Below are 23,746 nucleotides of genomic sequence, written 5' to 3'. Positions count from 1 at the left end.
GGATTGGAAGATAAAATCCCAATGCAAAGAGTCAAATGCTGTCATTAAATCCACCTTAATAAAGCATCGAGGGGAAGATAGAGCCTGATGCAGTGTACACACGAGTAACCTATCACAGACCCGTTGATTCGCGCACGAATACCGGAACTACGACCTTCTATACCTGTTGATTCTACGAATACCAGGAAATAGACATCAAACTCGAATCCGAGATTGGACAAAGCACGAAAGCTCTGAATTTTATTCACTGATGAAAAAAACAACTCCTTCAACGCTAGGGCTTACACTTTTCTTAAGTAGAGTTTAAGAAAACCTAAATTGCATAAAAAAAACTTAACTTTTCTAAAATTGCAAAAACACCCTAATTAACAAAAATTGCATGTTTGAAGCCCTAAACGATGGAATTTGCCTTAAATATCGAAAAATCACAGCGAAATAGGGTCGTCAGAACCTATTTTTCTCCAGGTACTGACTTGCCAGGTCTTCTGCTGCATCAGAGCCTCTATGATAACTCTTAACCAGTTCATGAGCGAGCAGCACATTATCTGATATCTTCCTACCCTTCACAAAAGCTGATTGGGAGGGGCTGATAATCCCAGGCAGAACTTGTTTCTATCTATGAGCCAAAACTTTCAAAACACATTTATAAATAGTGTTACAACAAGAAATTGGCCTGAAATTTCTTTCATCTGATCAGCCACGACAGTAGAATTTGCCTCCCTACTCATTCTCCCTGACTCGGAGAAGTACTTAACAGCAGCAATAAAATCATTTTCAACCAAAGTCCAACATGATTTGAAAAAGTAAGCTGAGAAACCATCAAGTGGAGCCTTGTTCCCATTCATGGAAAATAATGCAATCTGTATTCTTTCATAAGTAATATCAGAAGACAACAAGCCAGCCTGTGAGGAGGGAACAGATAGTTTAATTAGCTTCAAAAGACCTTCCAGCGAGCTGGTCACATTCTGCTCTGCATATCCCAGTAAACTTTTATGAAAGTTCGCTGCTTCCTCTTTGATGTCCCTGATTTGCTCCAATTTCCTGCCATCAGAAGCATATAGAACTCGAATAGTGTTCTGAGCATTATGAGCCAAATAAAATCCAAATAATTGGTTTGTAAAACTCGAATAGAGATCTGTTTCACCCTGAATCTTCAATCCACAATCCAAATAAAATCAAACATTATTTAGTCTATTTCTATATTTTTCTCACCATAAAAGTGAAAAAAAATTAGGAACGACATCAGCTCCCTCTGCCTTGTTGAAGACCTGATGATTGAGACTCACTGTTGTTGTCCACATGGCCTTTTCATCTGGTGTCTTCTGGTTTAATTTGCTCTCCCTGCTAATCAATTATTTAGCAATATCATGTTGCTGCAAAAAAATTTAAGTTCAAAAACTTCAAGAGAAAAAAAATGCAAATACCAAGATATATGAAGCATCGTGATTAATTACCTTGACAGCTGATTCAGTGCCCTCCCAACTAAGACAATCTAGAATGATGTTGGATTTTGTTTTCCTATCCCATGTAAACATTAAACAACAGAAAATGTAATTATAGAGCTCACTGAAAATCAATATAATTGGTGAGTAAACTGTTCCAAGCGTAACTCTTACCTCAAAAAGATCGGCTGGCTAAACGGACTAGAAGAAGTCAGCAATGTCGAGCGTTCATTTTCGGCGCGGTTGGTGAAGTATATCGGTGCTCGTGTTGGGACGCTAATGATGTATCCCTTTTCAACATCGATATTGTTTCTCTTCATCTCCCGAACCTTGGTTATTTTCTCTAGTCATGCAATTTTTCAATGAAAAGATCACCCCACAAATGTTAGTCCTAGTAGAAAGAAAAAATTTAGGCTCATCTCAATAATAAAGAGTAAACAGGCAAGCCCATGTCATTATTAGAAATTATGAAAAGAACACGTCAGAAATGATACTTTGTTTGGCATTTGAGTTGAGTTAAAACTCAACTCTATTTTGACTTTGAATATATATAAATTAATTGGGTTGTAATGATTGTGTTGTTGAATTATGAGAAAAAGTATGAATAAGTAATGAATAGTTGAGAGAAAATAATGATTGTGTTGTTAAATTGTGAAAAAAGTAATGAATAGTTGAGAGAATTTAATATTAAAAATTGAATTGAATCTTTTAAAAAATTGAAAAAAAAAGAAAAAAAAAATAATTATGTTGTTGAATTGGAGTTAAGTGGAGTTAAGTGGAGTAAAATTAAAAATAAGTTGTAAAACCAAACAAAGAATGGTTTAGGATGGTGAATGTTTGAGTATTTGGTTTGGTACCTACATAGCATAACATAGAGAGTAAAAGAAGGAAATTTCGTTTGACCTAGTTAAGGCTAAAATAATATTAGAAAAATTTGTTCAAAAAACCTACATATGCATTATATAAGCTGATAACAATCAAACAATCATAGAGTCCAGCATTGAGTTCCTAAAAAAAAAATAGTCATATAAAAATTTTGAGAATTATGAGCAAGCTAAAAGTGTGTATATCTATATATATATATAATCTGAACAGAAGGTAGGAAAGACCATATACTTGAGAGAGGTTCCTTAGAGTCACGAAGCTCATTCAAACGTCAATCAGAGCAGTATGTGCGCATAACTCAAGAAATATCCAGAGAACAAACCTCAAGCAAATGAAGATGGGAATCTATGGCAATTTAGCAGTTAAAACTACAGATCGGCTTGCACATTACCACAAAATAAGAAAATAATTTTACATTAATAAAAGGAAGAATCCAAAGATCCATCTTCAAATTCTTATCTCTACATTCTCGGAGAACGAATCAGAACCAAAGGAGAGAGCATTATCTGATGACTAAGCAAACTAGGAGAAAGGATACATTCTCCGAAACTAAATCCAGTAAAAAGCCCAATTGAATGAATTTGTGAATATCAAAACTTTCCTTTTGAACCAAATCCAGCTTCAGAAGGGCTAGGACGGAAAGTAAATTATCACGAGCCACCAGCAGTTTGCGCCTCCCTCTTGGATAATCGCAGCTACTATGTTCGAGTTCTGTCCCTTAAAAGAAATCAATTTTTTTAATTTCTAAAAATTTCGAAAAAATATAATACAAAGATTATTTGGTCGAAGTTTAGAAAAAGAAAACCAACTTAGTCACTTAAGCACGTCAGTATATAGTTTCATGCAACATTACGTGTTAAATTTTTATAATAAATTGCATCTTTAATTTCTTCTCAACAATAACCGAAACTTTTGCTTTCTTTGTAATTTAGAAAATTAGAAAATTAGAATGGAAAGATTAAAGAAAAGGAAGAAAATGGCTTTTTATAAACGTTGGAAAAGAGGTTCTTATTTTTCAATAAAAACCGTTGGAGCAATTTAAAAATCATAAAGGATGAATATGGTAGTCTAAATTAATTGAATAATAACGTTAGAATTATAAATCGAATATATAGCAATCAATAAAGCTAATTTAAGTTAGTTAGGAAATTACTGAAAGGTAATTAAGTCAACTGCTATAGATAGACGTTAGAAGGGAATTTTGCCCACATCAATTAAGTAATTTAATGAGAAATTTTAAGAGGTTGTTGAGAGTGACTAAGGAAATTCTATGAGCCCCATTTAGAACGGTCTTCCTTTTAAATAAAGGCTTTGGTGGGCTTCCAATTCCGAGGCCTGAAGCAAGGGCTTTCCTTGCCTATAGGTCGGCCGGCCCTAATGCAATCATAACAAAAACTCGATTTATCCGCTCTTATACTAACTGGACCTGGAACAGTACATTTAAGTACATTTAGGCATGTAAGAATAGTAAGGCTGAAGATTAAAAGGAAGGAAGAAAATGAAGCAACAATGTTCGGCCTGCAACAAGCCCGATTGTAAAGACATAAGGGGGAAAAAAAAAGAACTTGCTTATATTTTAAATTTAAATAGTGAGATTTAAAAAAAAAAATGGTGAGAGTCAGTAATCCTGATGTATCATGTCTTCTGATGCACAACAGTGGACGATTTTCATTGATTCCAATTCTTAGATAGAACAAAGACCCAAGCAAGAATTTCACCTAATTTTAAGTAGCACCAGTGTTGAAACTTTTCTGTATACAACAAATTAATCTCTTGTTTCAGTTATAAAAGAAGAATAAGATAGGTTACAAATTTATTTAAAGTAGAATTCAGGTTGATTCTCTAGCAAAAAGCATATTTATGTTTAATACCACCAATGTCAAAAGTTGGCGTGTTTAAAACTAAACATAGGCATAATAAACCGGAATTTGAAACATGCAAGTTGCTCCATTTGGTGGAGTTCAATAGAGGTTGATTAACCGACAACTTTTGAAGTTCAAACAGTTCAGACAATTGAAGTCAAAAACAGGGCATACCGGATAGGAGAGGATACAGGTTGCGACTGGCCCTCCAATTTTCAATAGGAGCACTCAGCAAAAGTAGACCTTGATAATTGTAGGGGAAAGCAAAAAGGAAGAAGCAGAGGGTGTAAACGGTGGACAGCGATGACCCGCCTAAAAGGTTCAATTTGATGGCGCAAATAAGTCCTATGGGGTTCAATGAAGCAGGCTGATAGGAGCAGAGCTCTGCAAGTTTCGTGTCCATTAGGAATGGGTCGTGATTCACAAAGGACGGGGCGATTGGCACATAAATGGTGTAGGGGGGACAAGCAGGTGTCACAAAAAGCTCCATACAATAGCCATCCAGTCGGAAACACAAAATCATGAGATTTGATCAAAAGCGTCTGATGACTCAAAGTAAAAGGTAACCTCAAGTGCATAATTGAAAGAACAAAATTCTAAAATATAAAGAACACTTACACCATTGATCAATGTTACTAAATACTTCCATAATCGTTCCAATATCTGCGAGTTAGGAAAGCAACATAACTGGCTCAATACAACCAGCAAGTCTTTTTAAAACTAGTTTGCTTCACTTCATATATAAGCTATATAGAGTAAAATATAAAATCATCTACTTGTCCAAAGACTTATTTACCTAGAAAAATATCTACCAAAGCACACCTAGCAGTAGTGCTGCTGGGGTAAATTAAATAAGTTTTTTAAATGCTAAATTGAATAACTTATCCACATGTTCAAATGAGATCTCGCAACAGATGAAACAAAAAAAAAAGACACCAAAATGAAAAACAGAGAAATAAAAAGAGTAATTCTTGACTGTACGGGGGGACGCGTGACTAGGGGTAATGGTACACCTAGTTTTGCTAAGGCACTGATTATGCGGAACCGGAAAGTCCAAGTTCGGGGATTCACGTTACGTGCGGACCTATAGCCCGCACGTCTTTTCGGTACTCTATCTTGCTAGGCTTGCAATTTTATTTATTTACCGCGTGAATTAGGTTGGACTCGGCTTACATGTTTTGACACTGAAAATTCAATGAACTAAACGATGTTGGTTGAAAAGCCGAGAGAGAAGTAGGCCCGTATATCGGGGAATCGGTTCACTATCTTTACATTACAGTTCATCAAACCATGATGGTTGAATTCCTGCGTGAATTGAAACCGTGAGATCTTGGGATTACTCTTGTTTGGGCAAGCATTGGACCAACTCGGTTAGTTCGTCTCTCTGACCGTTCACTCACCGACTGGGATTCTTACAGAAATGAATATACAAAATAAATGTTCTCATAATGCTCTCAAAATAAGAAAACAAATTACAAATGTTGAATCCCAGTCGATTCGCGTTCAGTTATTATTTCGCTCCAACTCGCCGTGAGTTTTGGAAAATACCTAAAACTGAAATCAACTGCGCGCTCAGTGAATGGGACGTTGGATCCCGTGATCGATGTTTAGGGCGTTGAACTTAAGTGCAATGCGACCTATTAGTCGGGCTCAACCCACATAGATAAACAAGAGCAGAAAAGTAACAAACAACATGCGGATTGCAAACAAGGTGTTTGTTATTGCCAAGTTTACGTGAGTTAGCAAGTTATTAGCCCGAGATATTTTGGCGTGCAAACATCCTATGCTAAACAAATAAATGCGTACAAAGTATTTCGCATTCGACTTTGTTTCAAGGACCTGACAGACATAATGTCTGTAGTCAAGTCCTTTGTGTCTAGATTGCTTTTAAAGTTGTTTTGTGTTGTGACACTGTCAGCACCCAATTTTGGTCCACCGGCTTCAGAGAGGTAGAATCGTCATTTTTGCCACCCGTGAGGGAAATATTTCCAATTAATTACTTGAGTATTCACGACTTTTTGAAAATGATATTTTCTTGATTTAACATCAATTTTATAAATTTTTCAAAAAAATAATACTATTTGGGGACGTTTTCGAATTTCGCGTACATCGACGTCAATATTCAAAATTCGGGACAAAATTCGAGATTGAAAATAATTTTATCGCATAATATCCATCAACGAATTTTTCTGAGCGTGATGGCGGTCTCGAATTTTTTTTTGACGTCCGATCAAGAAGACATAATTTTCAATTTTGTACGCGCGTCGAATTCGAAAAAAAAAAAGTCAAACTTTGACTTTCCCTTTCCGCCGAATTCTTCCACTCATTCTTCCACTCATCATTCTTCCACTCATCTTCTTCCACTCATCTTCTTTTGCTTTCCCTTTTTCCCTTTATTGCTTTTTCTTCTTTTCTTCCCTTCTATTTCACAGGATGGTCGACGAAGGAGAAGGGGGCTCCTGCTTCTTCTTTCTTCTCTTCTTCTCTCTCGGGAGAGAGTAAGTAAAAAAAAAAAAAAAAAATTCTCCAGCAGCTCGCACGAAAAAAATCCGGAGCTCTTGCTCTCGGCTACAAGGAATCTAGATTTTTCCTCGATAATTCCCACGTCCACAATTCCCGAATTCGCTGGGGCTTATCCTCCTTCTTCGACTCGTTCCATTCTCTCCGTCTTCGGGCACGTCAACCGGTAACCTTGAAGCCGTCTCCAACGACTACCCGGAATTGGAAATCGCGACACTCGAATCACCGGAGCCGCACGAACCGGTGGCACTCGGCCCAAATTCCATTCAATTCGGCCCGATCCAGCCCGGAGCCCAGCCCAGTTCAGTTCCGCAATTCGTTCGGCCCAATCCAGCAGCAGCGGCCCAGTCCACTCGCGTCCTGAGACCCAGTCCGGCCCATTCGGCCCAATTCGGCCCAGTAACCCGGCGGCCCCGCTCCCCGACGAAATTTTCAGATTTTTTCTAATTTTTTATTTTTTATAGAATCACCCCTCAACTTCCCGAACTAGGTAAATCCTCTACTTAGTAGCATGTTTAGGGCTCATTTTCTGAATGTCTATACTTGCTTGGATGAATATGATGCGAAACGAGTGTTATTGGGCTGCGTGGGTGTTCGGATTTGCCCCGAACCCGATTTTACGAACTTTCTATTTTGTCACATTTCAGTCCAGAGGACGTATTTTATTTTTTTAAGATCTGCCCCGAATTTCAAAATCATTTTCAATCAAGCCCCGGTCATTTTATTATTATTTTCAATCAGTCCCCAATTTTTTAGAAATTACAGATCAGTCCCCAATTTTTTAGAATTTTCAAATCGGTCCCCAATCTTTTTAGAATTTCCAGATCAGTCCCCAATCTTTTAGAATTTTCAAATCGGTCCCCAATCTTTTCATAATTTCCAGATCAGTCCCCAATCTTTTAGAATTTTCAAATCGGTCCCCAATCTTTTTAGAATTTCCAGATCAGTCCCCCCATCTTTTAGAATTTTCAAATTAGTCCCCAATCTTTTTAGAATTTCCAGATCAGTCCCCCAATCTTTTAGAATTTTCAGATCAGTCCCCAATCTTTTTAGAATTTTCAGATCAGTCCCCAATTGTTTAGAATTTTCAAATCAGTTTCTGCTCTTTTAAAATCGTTCAATTTAGTCCCCTGGACACTTTCTAAAATATATGGGCCTTTTCTATTTAGAGCACCCACCGGCAATGCATGTGCCCCATTTAAATATTTCATTTTTGTAATTATGTGACCATGTCGAAAATTAGAGTTTATCAGATGGTCAACTAATGGCTATTTCGACGACTCGAAATTCGTAGACCAAAGCATTCGGCAAATTACTAATTAACCTAAAATTCTATATATTGGGTAATCGGGACGTTAAATTTGGCTAAATTAAATCACTTGACTCTTTTAAATAAATTACATGAATTGATTAATAATCTGTAATCGCACCGACAGTTCAAGAACTGTTAGTCATGCCTTTTTTTTTTAATTCACAATTTCAAAATCACCAAGATACGTACAACGTAATCTTGATTTTCATGCACACACATATTTACCGATTCAAGGGCATGATTACCGGTTTTTGTTCTGCCGTTACTTTAGTGCATGTTTGTGTTTAGAACTGGTTAAAACATGGGAAAACAAATTAATCACAAACTCGGCTTAATCAAACATGGGCAAATAGTCAAGTAGAGGGTTATGTTTTGGGTTTTAGGTGAAAACACTCTTAATCTGTAAAAGCCATATTGCCACGATTAGAGCTGGCAATTCGTATCGTGTCGTGTTTATACGTGTCGTGTCTAAACGGATTCGTGTCATCGAAGTCATAACCCGTACACGACACGATTATTAAACGGGTCAGATTTGTACACGACACGATTATTAAACGGGTCAGATTTGTACACGACACGGTTATATCCGTGTCAACCCGTACATAACACGTTTAAATCCGTTTATCAAAACGTATCATAATAGGTATACGTTTACACGACACGTTTATTCGATTAATCCGTTTATCCGGACACGTTTACACGACCTGTTTATCCGGACACGTTTACCCGGACACGTTTATAAGAAAATATGCTGAAGAAAATGGTAAATCCCAGGAAATTAAATACTGAAACCTTATGAATTAGAATTCTCAAATTCCGAACTTAGACCAAAATACCGGGTTCAACGTAGGTCCAGAAAGAACCCATCGTAAGCTAATAATTAGAACATATAGAATGCAGAGAACACAACATATAGCAACGAGGAATGCCGAAAATGAGAGTCACATAATCCATGAATTAGACTTTTACTCTAATCCAAAATACACCAAACAAATCCTACTATGAGTTAGCTCCACAGGTAAGGTCGCGTGAAATATACCAAGAGATATTCCATTTCATATACTTGTTGATATTCCCAAGAGCTAATCTCTCCCTTAATTAACCACAGTATTGGACCCTTGAGTTGATGGCTCCTCGCTAATGTTTAAGTTCATGACATCCTCTGTGAGTTGATTCACGGAGATTCCACAACCATCTACATTCAAAAAAGAGAAAGATCAACAAAAAATCTATAAAAATCAAATATGAAAAGTAAACTTACCGGCTAATCCATAAAGCCAATCTCGAGAGCACATGAGTGCTTCCACAAGGTCGGGTTTCAAAGAACTCCGATACTGATCAAGAACACGACCTCCACAGTTGAATGCTGCCTCGGAGGCAACCGTGGATATGGGAATGCTCAAAACATCACGAGCCATCCTTGCAACTGTCGGATATCGTTGGGAGTTAATCTTCCAATACTCAAGAATGTCCAAATTTGTCTTTCTATCGCTCCTTGTCTCATCTAAGTACTTTTCTAGCTCAGACTTTTTCGAAGATGCTGAATACACATTATCAGCATAATCATCGAACTCCTGATAAAAAATTAAAAATAACAAGGAAAGACCAATGATAAACGTATTCCAAGTGCAACTAACAACAAGAAAGTGAAAATATATAGGGAGAACATAACAAATATTGACAAAGTAACACATAACATCATTAAAACATTTACCTCCAGCATATCTACGGATTCAGACTCTTGATAAGGATCTGGCACCACCTTCTCTGTTAATGCAAATGTTCGATTCTCCCTCTCATGTGCTGTATATTCTTCATAAAATGAGAATAATTTATCTCGAACAGTCTGAAATTCTGAAGATTGAGTACCATACAACTTTCTGTAACTCCAATCCACAAACTCAAGTTTATACCTGGGGTCCAATATCACCGCAATCGATAAAATCACTGAAAATTCATACCAGTATTTTTCAAATTTCCTAAGCATCCTTAACGACATTGATTTCAAATCTTCATCTGTCCCATCACTATACTCCTTGAGCATCATATATGCTTTGAAAGTGGAAGGAAAGAACATATTTGCGGTTGGATACTTACTCCCAGAAAACAAGTTCGTGATCTCAAAAAAAACCCCCAAAAACTTCTTTATCTTCTCAATCTTCTGCCACTCCAATGGTGTAGGACAATTTGTATAATTGGAATCACTTAACTCTAGGTGGCAAAATGCACGACGATAATAGAATGCACTTTCAAGCATAAGAAATGTTGAATTCCAACGAGTAGGGACATCTTGCCTCAAGCCTTTCTTCGAATTCAAAGATAAGAGTTTCACACATTCAAGAAACTTTTCTTTTCTAACTTGAGATCCCTTAACATACTTGACACTCTCCCGCACTTTTTCTACCGCAACATCAATCTCTTTCAATCCATCTTGCACAATTAAATTAATGATATGGGCACAACATCGTTGATGAAAGAATTCACCTTTGGCTAGGAGTGCATCCTTCAAATTTAAATGCGATCTCAACAAGCCCACGAAACTGTCATTGGCAGAAGCATTATCCAAAGTAATAGAAAACAATCTTCCCTCAATACCCCACTCAGCCAACAAAGAGGTAATCTTATTACTCAATGCCACACCGGTATGTGGAGGTGGCATCGGGGAGAAATTCAGAATCCTCTTTTGCAAAATCCAATTGTTATCAATAAAATGTGCGGTCAAAGAGAGATATCCATTAGTAGCAATTGATGTCCACAAATCTGATGTCAAACAAACCCTACCACTAGCTTCCTCAAGCAAGCACTTAACCCGTGACTTCTCTTTCTTATAAACTTTCAACACATCAGCCCTTGCAGTGTTTCGAGATATAACAGATACACTCTCACACAAATATGAGAATATAGACCTAATTGCAGCATATTCCACAAAGGCAAGAGACAAATCATGCATAATAATGGCAGCAAATCAACAGCTCACGAAAGCGTTCAGGATCAAATGTAGTACTTCTCAAAGACATATCATGGTTCATAAGCAGCTGACCAACATCTCGTGTATCCTTACGAATGCATCTTTCACTATGTTTTTTCAGATTTCCTGTCCCATATTGACTATCACAAAGGAAAATAGCGCCACACTTCTTGCATTTACAGTGGCTCTTACCATCAATAGACTTTTCTGCCAACTTCTCAAAGAATTGCCACACAGGTGAGGTCAATCTTCTTTTTCGCTTGCCTTTCGATGCCCCTACCTGAGTTCCTGTTGCAGTGTCTTGGATCTCGTCTATATCGAGCTCTACTACATCATCATCTTCGTTTATTGTGGCCATGGATTTTTCCTTCTCAGAGGATTCCAAGTTTACCTCCAAATTAATTTCTGAACTTATTATCCCTAAATAAAACAGACAATGAGAAATTGGTTAATGCAAAATCTAGAACAAACACAGGCAGAATATAAACACAAAAGCACCAAGGCAAGCCGCCATTGAATGACAAAAGCCACTAGATTTCACGATACCTAGTGGCAGAACAAGAACAGGAAGGAGAATTAAAATAATGCAAAACCCAACTCGCCCGTCTACATTGTTTCAAAAGACAAGCCATTCGCAAGCACAAGACATTAACTTTCTCAGTTCAAGACCACAATCTAGACAGGGGAAATCGCGTTTAATTTTTACCATCCACATAAGCTGGAAGCAAGAATAACATTTCCTCGTACTGATAAAAGAGACTGAACAACATGAAGGACAACATAATTTGCTAGCTCTGGGAGGAAATAACAGGACAGGAACAGAACAGGACCAGAACAGAACACCGATTTAATTAGCAGAAAACACAAGATCCACCAGAAAGATGAACAAAGATGGAGCAAGGTCCGGGAGAGGTGGAACTTTGACAGAGCAATGAAGAAACTTGAAACAACTTCCAGGTAAATCAAGGCCAGATCTACAATGCCCAGAGTGACTGGCTCCGTCTGCGACCTGTCTTCTCGAGAGCAGAGGCAGGATCTCATGGCCAAAGTTACTTTAAGCTACTTTAGCTTTTAGATGAGTTGGGAGATGGTGGCTAGTACAGTGGGGACAGATAAATAAGGATAAATAATGCCGGCACGAACTTAAGGAAGCCGACAGTCGAATACAGTGGGGAAGACTACTCGAAGATCATGGCCACGAATCTCGATTCTGCTTACCATCTTGGACAACTCGCTTACCCTCTTTTGAAAGCATCTGGGTTAGGAAGCATCGTGTTCATCTCCTCTGTTGCTGGGTTGCTGAGCATAGGGACTGGCCTTTAACTGGAGGCTGGAAATTCTGGATGGAAGGATTTCGAAATTAGGGTTAGTGTAACTGTGTAAGGATATTTTAGTAAATTAAGTTAGATAAATGGGTTAACGGGTTACACGATTAAATAACACGATTAAACACGTCTAAATAAACAAGTTTAATCGTGTATAAACGGGTTATACGGGTTGAACCCGTTTAGACACGATTATTAATCGTGTCTAATCGGGTTCAACCCGTTTAGACCGAATATCAAAAAATGTCAACCCATACCCGTTTAACTCCGTGTCGTATCCGTGTCGTGTTATCGTGTCGTGTCAAATATTGCCGGCCTTAGCCACGATACAGAATAATCTAAAAATAACCCACACATTCGAGACTCGATCACAGACGTCATGTCTATCGGGTCCGTTTTAAATAATGCCGAATGCTACATACCCTATCCATCACCCTTTTTGTTTGTTTTAAGGTAAGATTTGTATACCAACATATCCCGGTTAATAATCAGTTAATTCACGTAAATTGGGTGATAACAAGAAACCCCATTGTTTGTTTATTTGTGCTTACTTGTTATATTCTTGCACTTATTTGATATGCGGGTCGATCCCGATCCTTTAGGATACGATTCATATGGGGTCCAACGCCCCAATCGTAGATTACGGGACCTAATCCCCTAAACACCGAGCGCGCACCTTAATTTCAATTTCAGTCTTTTCAAACCACACGGTGAGCACGAGTGGAATAATAACCGAATGCGAACCGACTTGGATTCAGTTGTTGTAATTTGTATTTTATTTATTTGGGAGGACAATGTAAGGATTTATGTTGTATGTTTATTCATATAAGAATCCCGGTCGGAGAGCAGACGGTCGAGTGTTTCTTCGAATTTACGGTGTCAAAACGAGTAAGATGAGCGAAACTTAATTAAGCGGTAATTAAATAAAATGGCAAGCATAGACAAGCTAGAGTACCGATAAGGGCGTGTGGGATATAGGCCCACACGTAATAGAACCCCCGAATTCGGAATTTCCAGTTCCGTACAGACCATATGCCTTAGTAATTAGGTGTACCCCGTACCCCTAGACCGGGTAACTTGCCGGCCCTCGACCTTCGGGTCGTAAAATGGCAAGTGGCGACTCCTTCTCACGTGCGTCCGTCGCGCGTCCCCGGGAAGGTGGACACTCCTAAGCCGTGTTGCATTTAGGCTTCGCGCATTGCGTGCCCCGACGAGACGAAATTCGGGTGCGCACAGCTTGGCGACTCCACTGGGGACACTTAGAGGGTTCGGGCTCGTTCCCGCTTGCTTTGTTTGCTTGTTTATTTACCGCTTTCCGCATTTCCCGCTTATCTACTTGACGCACTTTTATTTCCCGCACATGCATTGCATATCATACTAGCTTCTAGGTACCTATGGGTCGCGTCCCACGACCGGTAATAGGAGCATAGGTTAAATAGGGGTTCCGAGTAAGGGTACGTCGCATGGTTGGACCGTCGATTAGGCCCCCAAAGATCCCCGCTCGATTTCAAGGAATTGACACCCTTGAGTCGGGAGCCCCCATCCTTACGTAACACGGTCCCTGTAGTACCGAAACCATGCATCGTACTATGCTTCCATGCCGTCCTCCAACTCGATTCCGACAACAGTCCATCGAGTCGGCCTGCGTGCCAATTTGAATCTTTTTCTATTGCAAGAGCGATGTACATGTACCTTGTATCATGAATTAAGCCGTGGGCATTTACATTTTCGCAAGCATGCATCATGTAAATTTTCAAAATTAGGATGTCATTCCCATTGATGAGTCTTAAGTCGATCTTCCTTTCATCTTGGTAAGGGATGGCGCACTCATTATCCTGTCAGCGCCTCGATAGAGTCACACCGCCACTCGAGGAGATTGCCCGCATATGGACAGCGCTACGCCCGGTCGACCGCCACTATATCGCTGCGTTCGTAGGAGATGTTCATTTTTTGGCTACCCGACGTGTAGATTGGAATTTCCTCGAGGCCGCCATCGCATTCTGGAACCCAAGTCGTGCCGTCTTCGATATACAGGGTACCGAGCTCACGCCAACCATCGAGGAGTACCGGACACTCATCGGTCGGACTGCAATTGTCCACGACATTGTAGAACCCAACTTCCACACCACCCGACCAACCCTAGTCTCACGCCTACTCGGGGTTCCTACGACCCGTTTGAATGCTGAACTCGCATACTCCGGCAGCACGGAGATTGCAATCGAGAAACTCCTCCTTTTTATTGAGTCCCGAGCACATAGGGTCCAAGGAGATTTTCTTCGAAAGGATTTGTGTCATGCTGTTCTATTGCTAATCTTTGGGACCCTCTTATTCCCTCGCTCGCATAGTCTCATTGATGCGGCCTTGGCCGGTGTTGTCCTCCAAGTGGTCGGAGGGCACGGTTACGAGGTAGCCCTTGTGGTAGAGACCGTTCGGTCCCTCGACCGTGTTTTGAGAACACGCGACCGAAGAATAAGAGGATCCCCCATCCTCTTACAAATTTGGTTTCAAAGCCACGCAAACCCCTTCGGTCTAGTGCGCTCGGTTATGAATTTTAATGGTTCTGAGTCGATCATTTCTCGATTGTTGTCCCTCGTGCGCGTGGAAGAAAGCAAGATTTCCGAGTGGATCAAAATTTTTCGCGAAATACCACCTAGGGGCTTTAAGTGGCGAGCCGCGTGGATGCCACCCGGACCCGCGGCCCTTAGGTGTCCTGATTTTAACGGAGTCCCACTCGTAAGTCATGCGGGGTCCACCGCATATTTCCCGGCGCGAGTGATGAGGCAGTTTGGCATCCTGCAGACAGTCTCCGAGGACACGGCACGGGCTAAATTCGAACACACTTGGCGGGAGGATCAGACATCCGTAGATCGCCAAAGAGACATAGAACGGGTTTTGGACGCGTGGCGAACCGTGGTCATCGAGCGTCCGTATTTCCCCGAGCATCCAACCCTTGAAGAACAGGATTTCCAGGCTACCGAGGAATATGTCCTCCGTTTCTATCGGTGGGGTCCTACAGCACACGAGGATTCCGCCGATTCTCCACGAGCTGAAGATAACGGACCAACGGGAGCGTCTCTCACCCCGAACATGGTCATCCAAGCGGAGCTTGCTAACCTCAGGGCCGAGAGAGATCACTTTCGTTGGGAAGTCGCAGAGAAAGACGAGCAGGTTGTGGATCAGCGGCAATTACAGAGAGAACTCGCCCAGGCCCGCGCCGAGCTGCAGAGGCGCGAGCAGGAGCTGGCACGAGCGAATGTCGCCTTGGAGAGGTTCAGGAAGAGAGCCCGTGGAGGTCCACGCACCCCTTAGAATAGACGCCTCCACCAGGCCCTCACCTGAATCGGTGCTCTCCACGGCAACAGTCACTCGTACCCTGAGCGCGGTGGAAGAACGACTTAGGGCTTGTTTCTTAAAAATTGCATTGTATCTTGAAACTCTTTTGAATCAATGCGAGCGACAGCATTAGTTTTCAAATCCATGCATCTCATGCACATTATCCCCTTATTTATTATTCCACGTTTTTATTTTAAACGAAACTCGCTTGTGCCGCAATTTACACACTTGTTGATACAGGTAACCGTAACTGGCGCCACACCGTTATCTCACCCGTCTGCAATTGAGGATGGCACAAAACAATCAGCCTGCTAACTCCGAGGAGAACACTCCACCAACGCCGGTTTATTATCAACCGTCCATGACTCAAGCGCTGCCACCACTAACCCCTGCGGGCGCACCCTTGGCACACCCGGGAGAAATCCCGCCACCAGTCCCAACACCGAAAACCCAAGCTCCGTCCACCTCTACTGAAGGTGCGGTCCGCATCGTCGCACTGGAAGGCGACATTTCCACACTGAAGGGCACGGTCAATCAGATGGCCGCCGACATGGCCGAGCTCATGGCCCTGCTCAGAGCTCCAAACCGCACTTCCTCGAACTCTACTCTGCCACCGGGGTACGGGCCAACGGTCGACCCAAACCCTTAGGTCCCACCGACCCACACTCCGGAAGGTATTGAAGCGCCTGCAATACACGCACCGACGGGCCTCCCAGCCAACGTCCCTCCGCCATCAGTGACTCTCCCGGCGGCCATTCCTCCTCCACTGTCGAACCCGACCACTCTTATACCGCCGCCGATGTCCATATCGGATCCGGCATCTGTTTACGCGGCTCCTCCGCCGACGGTCTTCCAGGCACAGAGCCCCCATGCTACCGCTCACACATTCGAGCCTCTCCCATTCCAAGCTCCACAACCCCACATCAGCTTTACTTACCCAACTCTACCTCCCCTAAACATTCCCATCCCTGAACCGGGCACGCCAACCCAGGCTGTCCCCATAGCTCCACCGACAAACTTTCTCCCGGAATTGGGGACAGAGCAGGAGCAGAGATTGAAGAAGATGGAAGAGAACATCAAAGCCTTACAATCAGGTGGCCCTCGCCTCGATGCCGGCGATTGCGATTGGAGTCTTTTTCCGGGTATGCGGCTACCCCCAAAGATTAAGGTGCCTGAATTCCAAAGGTACCATGGCACTACCGACCCCCGTCACCATCTCCGTCACTACAGGGGAAAGATGCTGCAGTACTGAGACTACGAAGAGTTCGTCATCCACACGTTCCCGGACAGTTTGGCGGGAGCGGCTCTTGATTGGTACATGTCACTGAAAGCCGCGGATATCCCTACATGGACGGACCTTTCGGGCAAATTCATCGACCAGTACAAGTACTGTGCAGAAACGCCTCCGACCCTGTTGGAGCTCAGTACAATGGAGATGGCCGAGGATCAGGGCTTCGAGGCCTACGCAGTAAAGTGGAGGGCTAGAGCGGCGAAACATGTCCCCCCGATCAGTGAGGCGCAGCAGATCCAATTATTCCACTCTACCCTCAAAGGGGCCTACTACTTGCACCTGTTAGCTCACACATCTTCGTTCTCCAACCTTATCGACGCCGGGAAGAAGCTTGATATCGGCGTTAAGCTCGGCAAGATAGAAGGACCGGCCGAGAAGAAAGAGGGAGAGTCCTCGAAGAAGGTTGCTACTGGGACACCTTCCGCGGGAAACAGGAGAGGAAGAGACGCGTCCGTCAATGCTGTTAACTCAGGGCGCCAAGCCCCCCAACAGTATTCCATCAATTACACGCCCGCACCACCGACCACTCAGGCGTATGCCCCACCTCCGGTGCATTATCAGCAGCAACTCCCAGCGCAACAAGTATATTATTCCGCCCCGCCGGCCTCCTTTCCGCTGCCGGCCCCGCACAATTACGTCCCTATTCCTCCTCCGATCCAACAAAGCAGGCCTCCGGCTTCGAGAACTCCTCAGCCGGTGCAACGGGCTCCGGCCCCGCAGGACCAACAAGGCATTGCGCCGCGGCGCAAACAATTCACACCTCTTCCGGCCCTACTCTCCCACATATACCGGCAACTCCTCGCAGGCAATAGGATTAAATCAGTAGCGCCTAACCCCGATTTCGACCCCACCATTCAGGATCAGAGTCGGCGCTGCGAGTACCATCAGGGCGCACCCGGTCACACCACCGACGATTGTTGGAAGCTACGGGAGAAGATCCAAGCTATGATTGATGGCAAACAACTCACGTTCAATGCCGTCAAACCTCCGAACGTGCAAGCTAATCCTCTTCCCGATCACGGGTCAAGCTCGGGACCCAGCATTAACATGATCAGTGTTTGCGCCATAGGAGAGTACGAGACCGGGCAGGAGCCATCCACCCTGTTCGTAATCGAATATGTGCCTGCGGAAACCGGTATAGGGTACGCGGGGTTTGATGCCACGCCCGCCCCATTCGTGATAGATGTCCCCGCACGAGAGCCATATCAAGATCGCAAGGTTCCGTGGACCTACGAAGGGAGTGTCGGGAACCTGGAGCGTCAATTCAGGGTCATGGGCATGACGCGCTCGGGACGAGTGTATGAAAACCCGGAGGCCGCGAACAAAGGAAAGGCGCCTGCTGCGACATTGGGAATCACCCCGGAGGCTACGTCGATCCCACAAAAGAAGGTGACCGAAGAGGAAGCCGAGGCTTTCATGAAGATCATCAAGGCAAGCGAGTACAAGGTTGTTGAACAAATGGGCAAGTCTCCGGCCCACATTTCACTACTCGCCCTTCTCTTAAGTTCGGAGCCACATCGTGAAGCGCTCCTGAAGGTCCTGACGGCGGCACAGGTCCCCAAGGAGACGGCTCCAGATCTCTTTGAAGAGACCATTGGATCGATCTTCTCCAACAATATTTCATTTTCGGATGACGAGCTTCCCCCCGAAGTATACGCACACTCACGGGCGTTGCACATCGTCTGCAAGTGCAATAACTTCGTGGTGAGCCGGGTCATGATTGACAACGGTTCGGCTCTCAATGTATGTCCTGTTTCCGCCCTGAAATAGATGAATGTGGATTTGAACCGTATTCGTCCGAGCAAGACAGCGGTTCGAGCCTTCGATGGCTCGCGGAGAGAAGTAAACGGATAGATCGACCTTTTGATTGAGGTAGGTCCCTGTTCATTCAACATCACTTTCCAGGTCCTCGACATCCCCAATGCCTTCAGCTTGCTGCTCGGGAGGCCATGGATCCATTTTGCGGGCGCAGTCCCTTCCACCCTGCACCAAAAGCTTAAGTTCATCGTGGAAGAGCGACTCATCACGGTCAAAGGTGAGGAGGACTATGCGATTTATAAGGAGACGGCTGTCCCCTACATCAGTATTGGGGACGATCATAACCTCCCCTTCCACTCGTTCGACACCATCTCCGTCATCCGAGACTACGGAAAGGCCGGTCCGTCCCGCGCCGACCGCATGGTGGGGAAGATCTTGCTGCGCCATAACTACATTCCGGGTTCCGGACTCGGAGCACGTGGGCAAGGGATCAACCGCCCCATCGAGATTGAGGAGTACAAGAACAGGAGGGGACTTGGTTTTCGCCCTTCCTGCCACGAGATTGTTGAAGCCCGTAGAGGCAAGCACCTCCGCCGTCTCACAGCATACTACAGGAAGATCAACAGGGGCACCCCAGTTCCGCCACTCTCCCACTTCTTTTCAGGACCACAGCACATCGTCGGAGGTACTCTTGACGGCCCCTCCTCGGATTCAGACGACGCGCTTGTCGATCTGCCAGGCATATGCGCCGTCACCGAGGAGACTCCTTCAAGGGTCTGCATCCGCCTCGCGCAGGAGTGTGAGGAGCTCAACAACTGGACCTCAGTCCCGCGCTACTCGGCTGTAATCGCCGATGTGTAAGGCTATCTTTGTAGATGATGTTTCCCGCGTGTCGGCAAAGTCATAAGCCACACGACGGAAGAGGGGTTTTTGTTATGGCATCAATGTTCCCACCTTCAATGAAATCCCTACATGCATTTTCGTGTCTCCTTCGTTTCCTTCTCTCTTACTCATTCGCAGCACTTTAAATATTTCTAAGACGACTCGTTTAAATTTCCAGGCTCCACTCAAATCCAAATCTTCGACGCGTTAAATCGAACCCATCCGAAGAACTCCTCGAAGAGCCCCAACCCATATACTTTGGGGAAGGGCTCGACGAGGACGGTCGAGTGCCTGAGATAGAGGAGAGTTTGCACCGCCTCGAGAACCGTCAACTCACCTCAGTTGAGCCAACAGAAGAAATCAACATAGGCACCGAAGAGGAACCCCGCACTCTAAAGATCGGGACGGGCCTCGACCAAACACAACGAGCTCGGATGATCGATTTCCTGAAGGAGTATCAAGAGGTCTTCGCCTGGTCCTACGCCGACATGACGGGCTTAGATCCGTCGATAGTCAAGCACTCTCTCCCACTCGATACAGAGAACTTCCTGCCAAAACGGCAGCACCTACGGCGGCAGCGGGCCGGCCTTCTCCTCCGCATCAAGGAGGAGGTCATCAAGCAGATAAATGCGGGATTCTTGGAAGTATGCAATTACTCTGAATGGGTGGCAAACATCGTGCCCGTGGAGAAGAAAGACGGAAGGGTCAGGGTCTGCGTCGACTACCGGGACCTCAACAAGGCTAGTCCTAAAGACAACTTCCCTCTGCCTCACATCGACGTCTTGGTCGACAACACTGGGCGCCACAATCAATTCTCTTTCATGGATGGCTTTTCGGGATATAACCAAATCCGGATGGCCGAAGAGGACAAGGTCAAAACGACTTTCATCACGATGTGGGGCACATTTTGCTACAAGGTCATGCCCTTCGGTCTCAAAAATGCCGGGGCAACCTACCAATGGGCAATGGTCACGCTCTTTCATGACATGATGCATAAGGAGATCGAGGTCTACGTCGACGACATGATTGCTAAGTCCAAGGAGGGAGAGGACCACCTCGTCAACCTGAGGCGTCTCTTCGAACGTCTCAAGAAGTACAAGCTTAGGCTCAACCCGGCCAAGTGCACATTCGGCGCGAAATCCGGAAAACTGCTAGGATTTGTGGTCAGCGAACGAGGCATCGAGGTCGATCCTGACAAGGTGAAAGCGATTAGGGAGCTACCTCCGCCATCAACAGTGCGCGAGGTACGGAGCTTCTTAGGACGACTGAATTACATCGCGCGTTTCATCGCGAACCTATCAGATAAGTGTCAACCCCTCTTCCGGCTGCTTCGTAAAAATGCAGCGATTGAATGGGATGACGACTGTCAGAAGGCTTTTGACGATATTAAGACATACTTAGTTCAGTCGCCGGTACTGGTCCCGCCCACACCGGGCCGACCTCTCATTCTTTACCTGACGGTGCGCCGGCAATCCTTGGGGTGCATGTTGGGGCAAGAGGATGAGTTCACACGAGCAGAACATGCCATCTACTATCTGAGCAAGAAGTTTACTGAAGGGGAATCCAATTACCCAGAGATCGAGAAGATGTGCTGCGCACTGGTGTGGGTCATGCAGAGACTTCGACAGTACACTCTTTATCTCACTATCCGCTTGCTGTCAAAAGCGGATCCCCTAAAATATCTACTTGGCAGCCCATCCTCCATGAGGAACATTTCAAAGTGGCACTGTCAACTGACGGAGTACGACATCGAGTATGTGCCCCGCACATCAGTCAAGGGGCAAGCAATTGCAGACCACTTGGCGGAATTTCCAATCGAGGATGACACGCCGGTCAACTCCGATTTTCCAAACGAAGGGATCCTCCGAGTAGATGAGGAGGAGGAGGGGACCGCATGGAAGATGTATTTCGACGGCGCAGTGAATTCCACCGGTTCTGGTATCGGCGCAGTGCTGATATCCCCGGACGGACGTTATTACCCGATTGCAGCAAAAGTAGATTTTCACTGCACCAACAACGTGGCCGAATACGAGGCATGCATCCTTGGCCTGCAGGCGGCGATCGATTTCAAGGTGAAGGAGCTAGAAGTGTTCGGAGATTCAATGCTCACAATCTTCCAGACACTAGGGCAATGGAAGACGAAAGACGCAAAGTTAGTACCATACCACGAGTATCTCGAGGAGTTAGCGGAGAACTTCGAGAAAATCTCGTTCACCTACACGCTACGTATCAAGAATCAGTTTGCAGACGCACTTGCGACACTGGCATCAATGGTGAGCATCACGAAAGAAAACCTCATCGAGCCACTTGAGATCGAGATTGCCAAAGGCCCGGCTTACTGCGACACAATCGAGGCGACCGATGAACAGCCATGGTACAAAGACATCAAACATTTTCTGCAAACCGGCCAATACCCGACATTTGCCAACCGTCGGGACCGGAAAACACTTAGGCGACTCGCAGCGCATTACTTCCTGAGCGGAGAGACTCTCTACCGCCGTTCCTTCGACGCCACACTACTCCGGTGTGTTGACGAAAACGAGGCACAACGCCTCATGGGAGAGATACATGAAGGGAGCTGCGGACCCCATATGAGCGGTCTCATGCTCACCAAGAAACTCATGCGCCTAGGTTACTTTTGGTCCACCATGGAGGCCGACTGCGCCAAACACGTCAGACACTGTCACTTGTGCCAGGTCTATGCCGATCAGATCAAAGCACCCCCCAATGAGCTACGCCCGATGGCGGCCCCGTGGCCCTTTTCAATGTGGGGCATCGATGTGATCGGCCCTATCAATCCCAAAGCATCCAATGGACACATGTTCATTTTGGTGGCAATTGACTACTTCACCAAATGGATTGAGGCCATAACGCTCGCTTCGGTCACCGCAAATGCCGTGGCACGTTTCCTTAAGCGTGACATCATCGCCCGATATGGAGTCCCCGAGACAATCATTACCGACAATGCCAAGAACCTGAACAACAGGATCATCGATGAGCTTTGTGAGCGATTCAAAATACACCACCGCAATTCCACACCATACCGTCCCCAAATGAACGGTGTAGTGGAGGCTGCGAACAAAAACATCAAGAGGATCATCGAGAAAATGACGATGACCTACAAGGATTGGCACGAGATGCTCCCTTTTGCGCTCTTGGCATATCGAACGTCCATCCGCACTTCAACCGGGGCAACTCCGTACTCCCTAGTCTACGGCATGGAAGCAGTCCTCCCAATCGAAGTGGAGATTCCCTCCATGAGGGTCCTCGCTAAGTCCAAGCTCGAAGAAGCAGAATGGGTGAAGCAGCGCTATGAACAGCTCAATCTCATTGATGAGAGACGGCTAACAGCGCTCTGCCACGGTCAATGCTACCAACAAAGAATGGCTCGAGCGTTCAATGCAAGGGTTCGCCACCGCGAATTCCGTCCCGGTGACCTCGTCCTACGAAAGGTCTTGCACATCACACCTGACTCTCGGGGCAAGTTTGCATACAAGTATGATGGACCTTTCGTCGTCAGGGAAGTGTTCTCCGGAGGGGCAATTATCTTAAGCGATATGGATGGGACCGAAAACGCGCTCCCGGTCAATGCCGATGCCCTTAAGAAGTACTACCCTTAATGGCCTCTTCGTCATCCTGCAGTTGCTTTGTGTTCTCGCAAGTTTCAGGCCACCTTCCAGACCATTATCTTCCTCTGTCTTCCTTTGGGCTCCGCACCATTTCACCTAATCACATTTCTTAATTTTTCCGCGCACATGCCCTATCCATTCAATTCTTCTCGTCTAAGGATACTTCAGAGAGAAAAAGAATAACTTTCCCGCTAGGTCGAAAACCTCCTTGAGGCGGCCTAGGCAAAAGTTAGGGAATGAGAGGCACGACTTAAAATCCCGCAAAGGGGAGTCGTGGCAAAAGGAGAGCACAAATAATTCCTCGCTAGGCTGAAAACCCGCAAAGGGCGGTCTAAGCAAAAGTTAGAGGAATCGAGAGGTGCGATCGGACCCGAACATGGGTGATCGTAGTAAAAGGTGAGCACTCATGTAAGAAAAGTCAAATAAAATACCCCGCTGGGTCGTTACTCATCCTACGGCCTAGGCAAAAATTAGGGGCAATTGTCGGCTTGACCACGAAAGAACGGCGGCACTTCGCGTAAAGCTACAGCTAGTAGTGG

General features: G+C 44.6%; 2 protein-coding genes across 2 annotated transcripts; one reads left to right on the top strand and one right to left on the bottom strand.

Moving 5' to 3' along the window:
• Nucleotides 1–9,080: 9,080 nt before the first annotated feature.
• LOC116215057 (zinc finger BED domain-containing protein RICESLEEPER 2-like) lies at nt 9,081–11,361 on the bottom strand. Its single transcript, XM_031550619.1, has 3 exons — nt 11,182–11,361; nt 9,283–9,595; nt 9,081–9,216 (listed from the first exon to the last, which is right to left on the bottom strand). The coding sequence occupies exons 1-3, from the start codon at nt 11,182–11,184 to the stop codon at nt 9,116–9,118; spliced, it is 417 nt and encodes a 138-aa protein (XP_031406479.1). The 5' UTR covers nt 11,185–11,361; the 3' UTR covers nt 9,081–9,115.
• Nucleotides 11,362–14,132: 2,771 nt separating this feature from the next.
• LOC116213718 lies at nt 14,133–15,623 on the top strand. The gene has a single exon (XM_031548756.1). The coding sequence runs from the start codon at nt 14,133–14,135 to the stop codon at nt 15,621–15,623; it is 1,491 nt and encodes a 496-aa protein (XP_031404616.1).
• Nucleotides 15,624–23,746: the final 8,123 nt, after the last annotated feature.

The sequence above is a fragment of the Punica granatum genome, chromosome 7 (genome assembly GCF_007655135.1).
Source record: "Punica granatum isolate Tunisia-2019 chromosome 7, ASM765513v2, whole genome shotgun sequence".
Taxonomy (NCBI): Eukaryota; Viridiplantae; Streptophyta; class Magnoliopsida; order Myrtales; family Lythraceae; genus Punica; species Punica granatum.
This window is presented reverse-complemented; position numbering and strand designations above follow the sequence as displayed.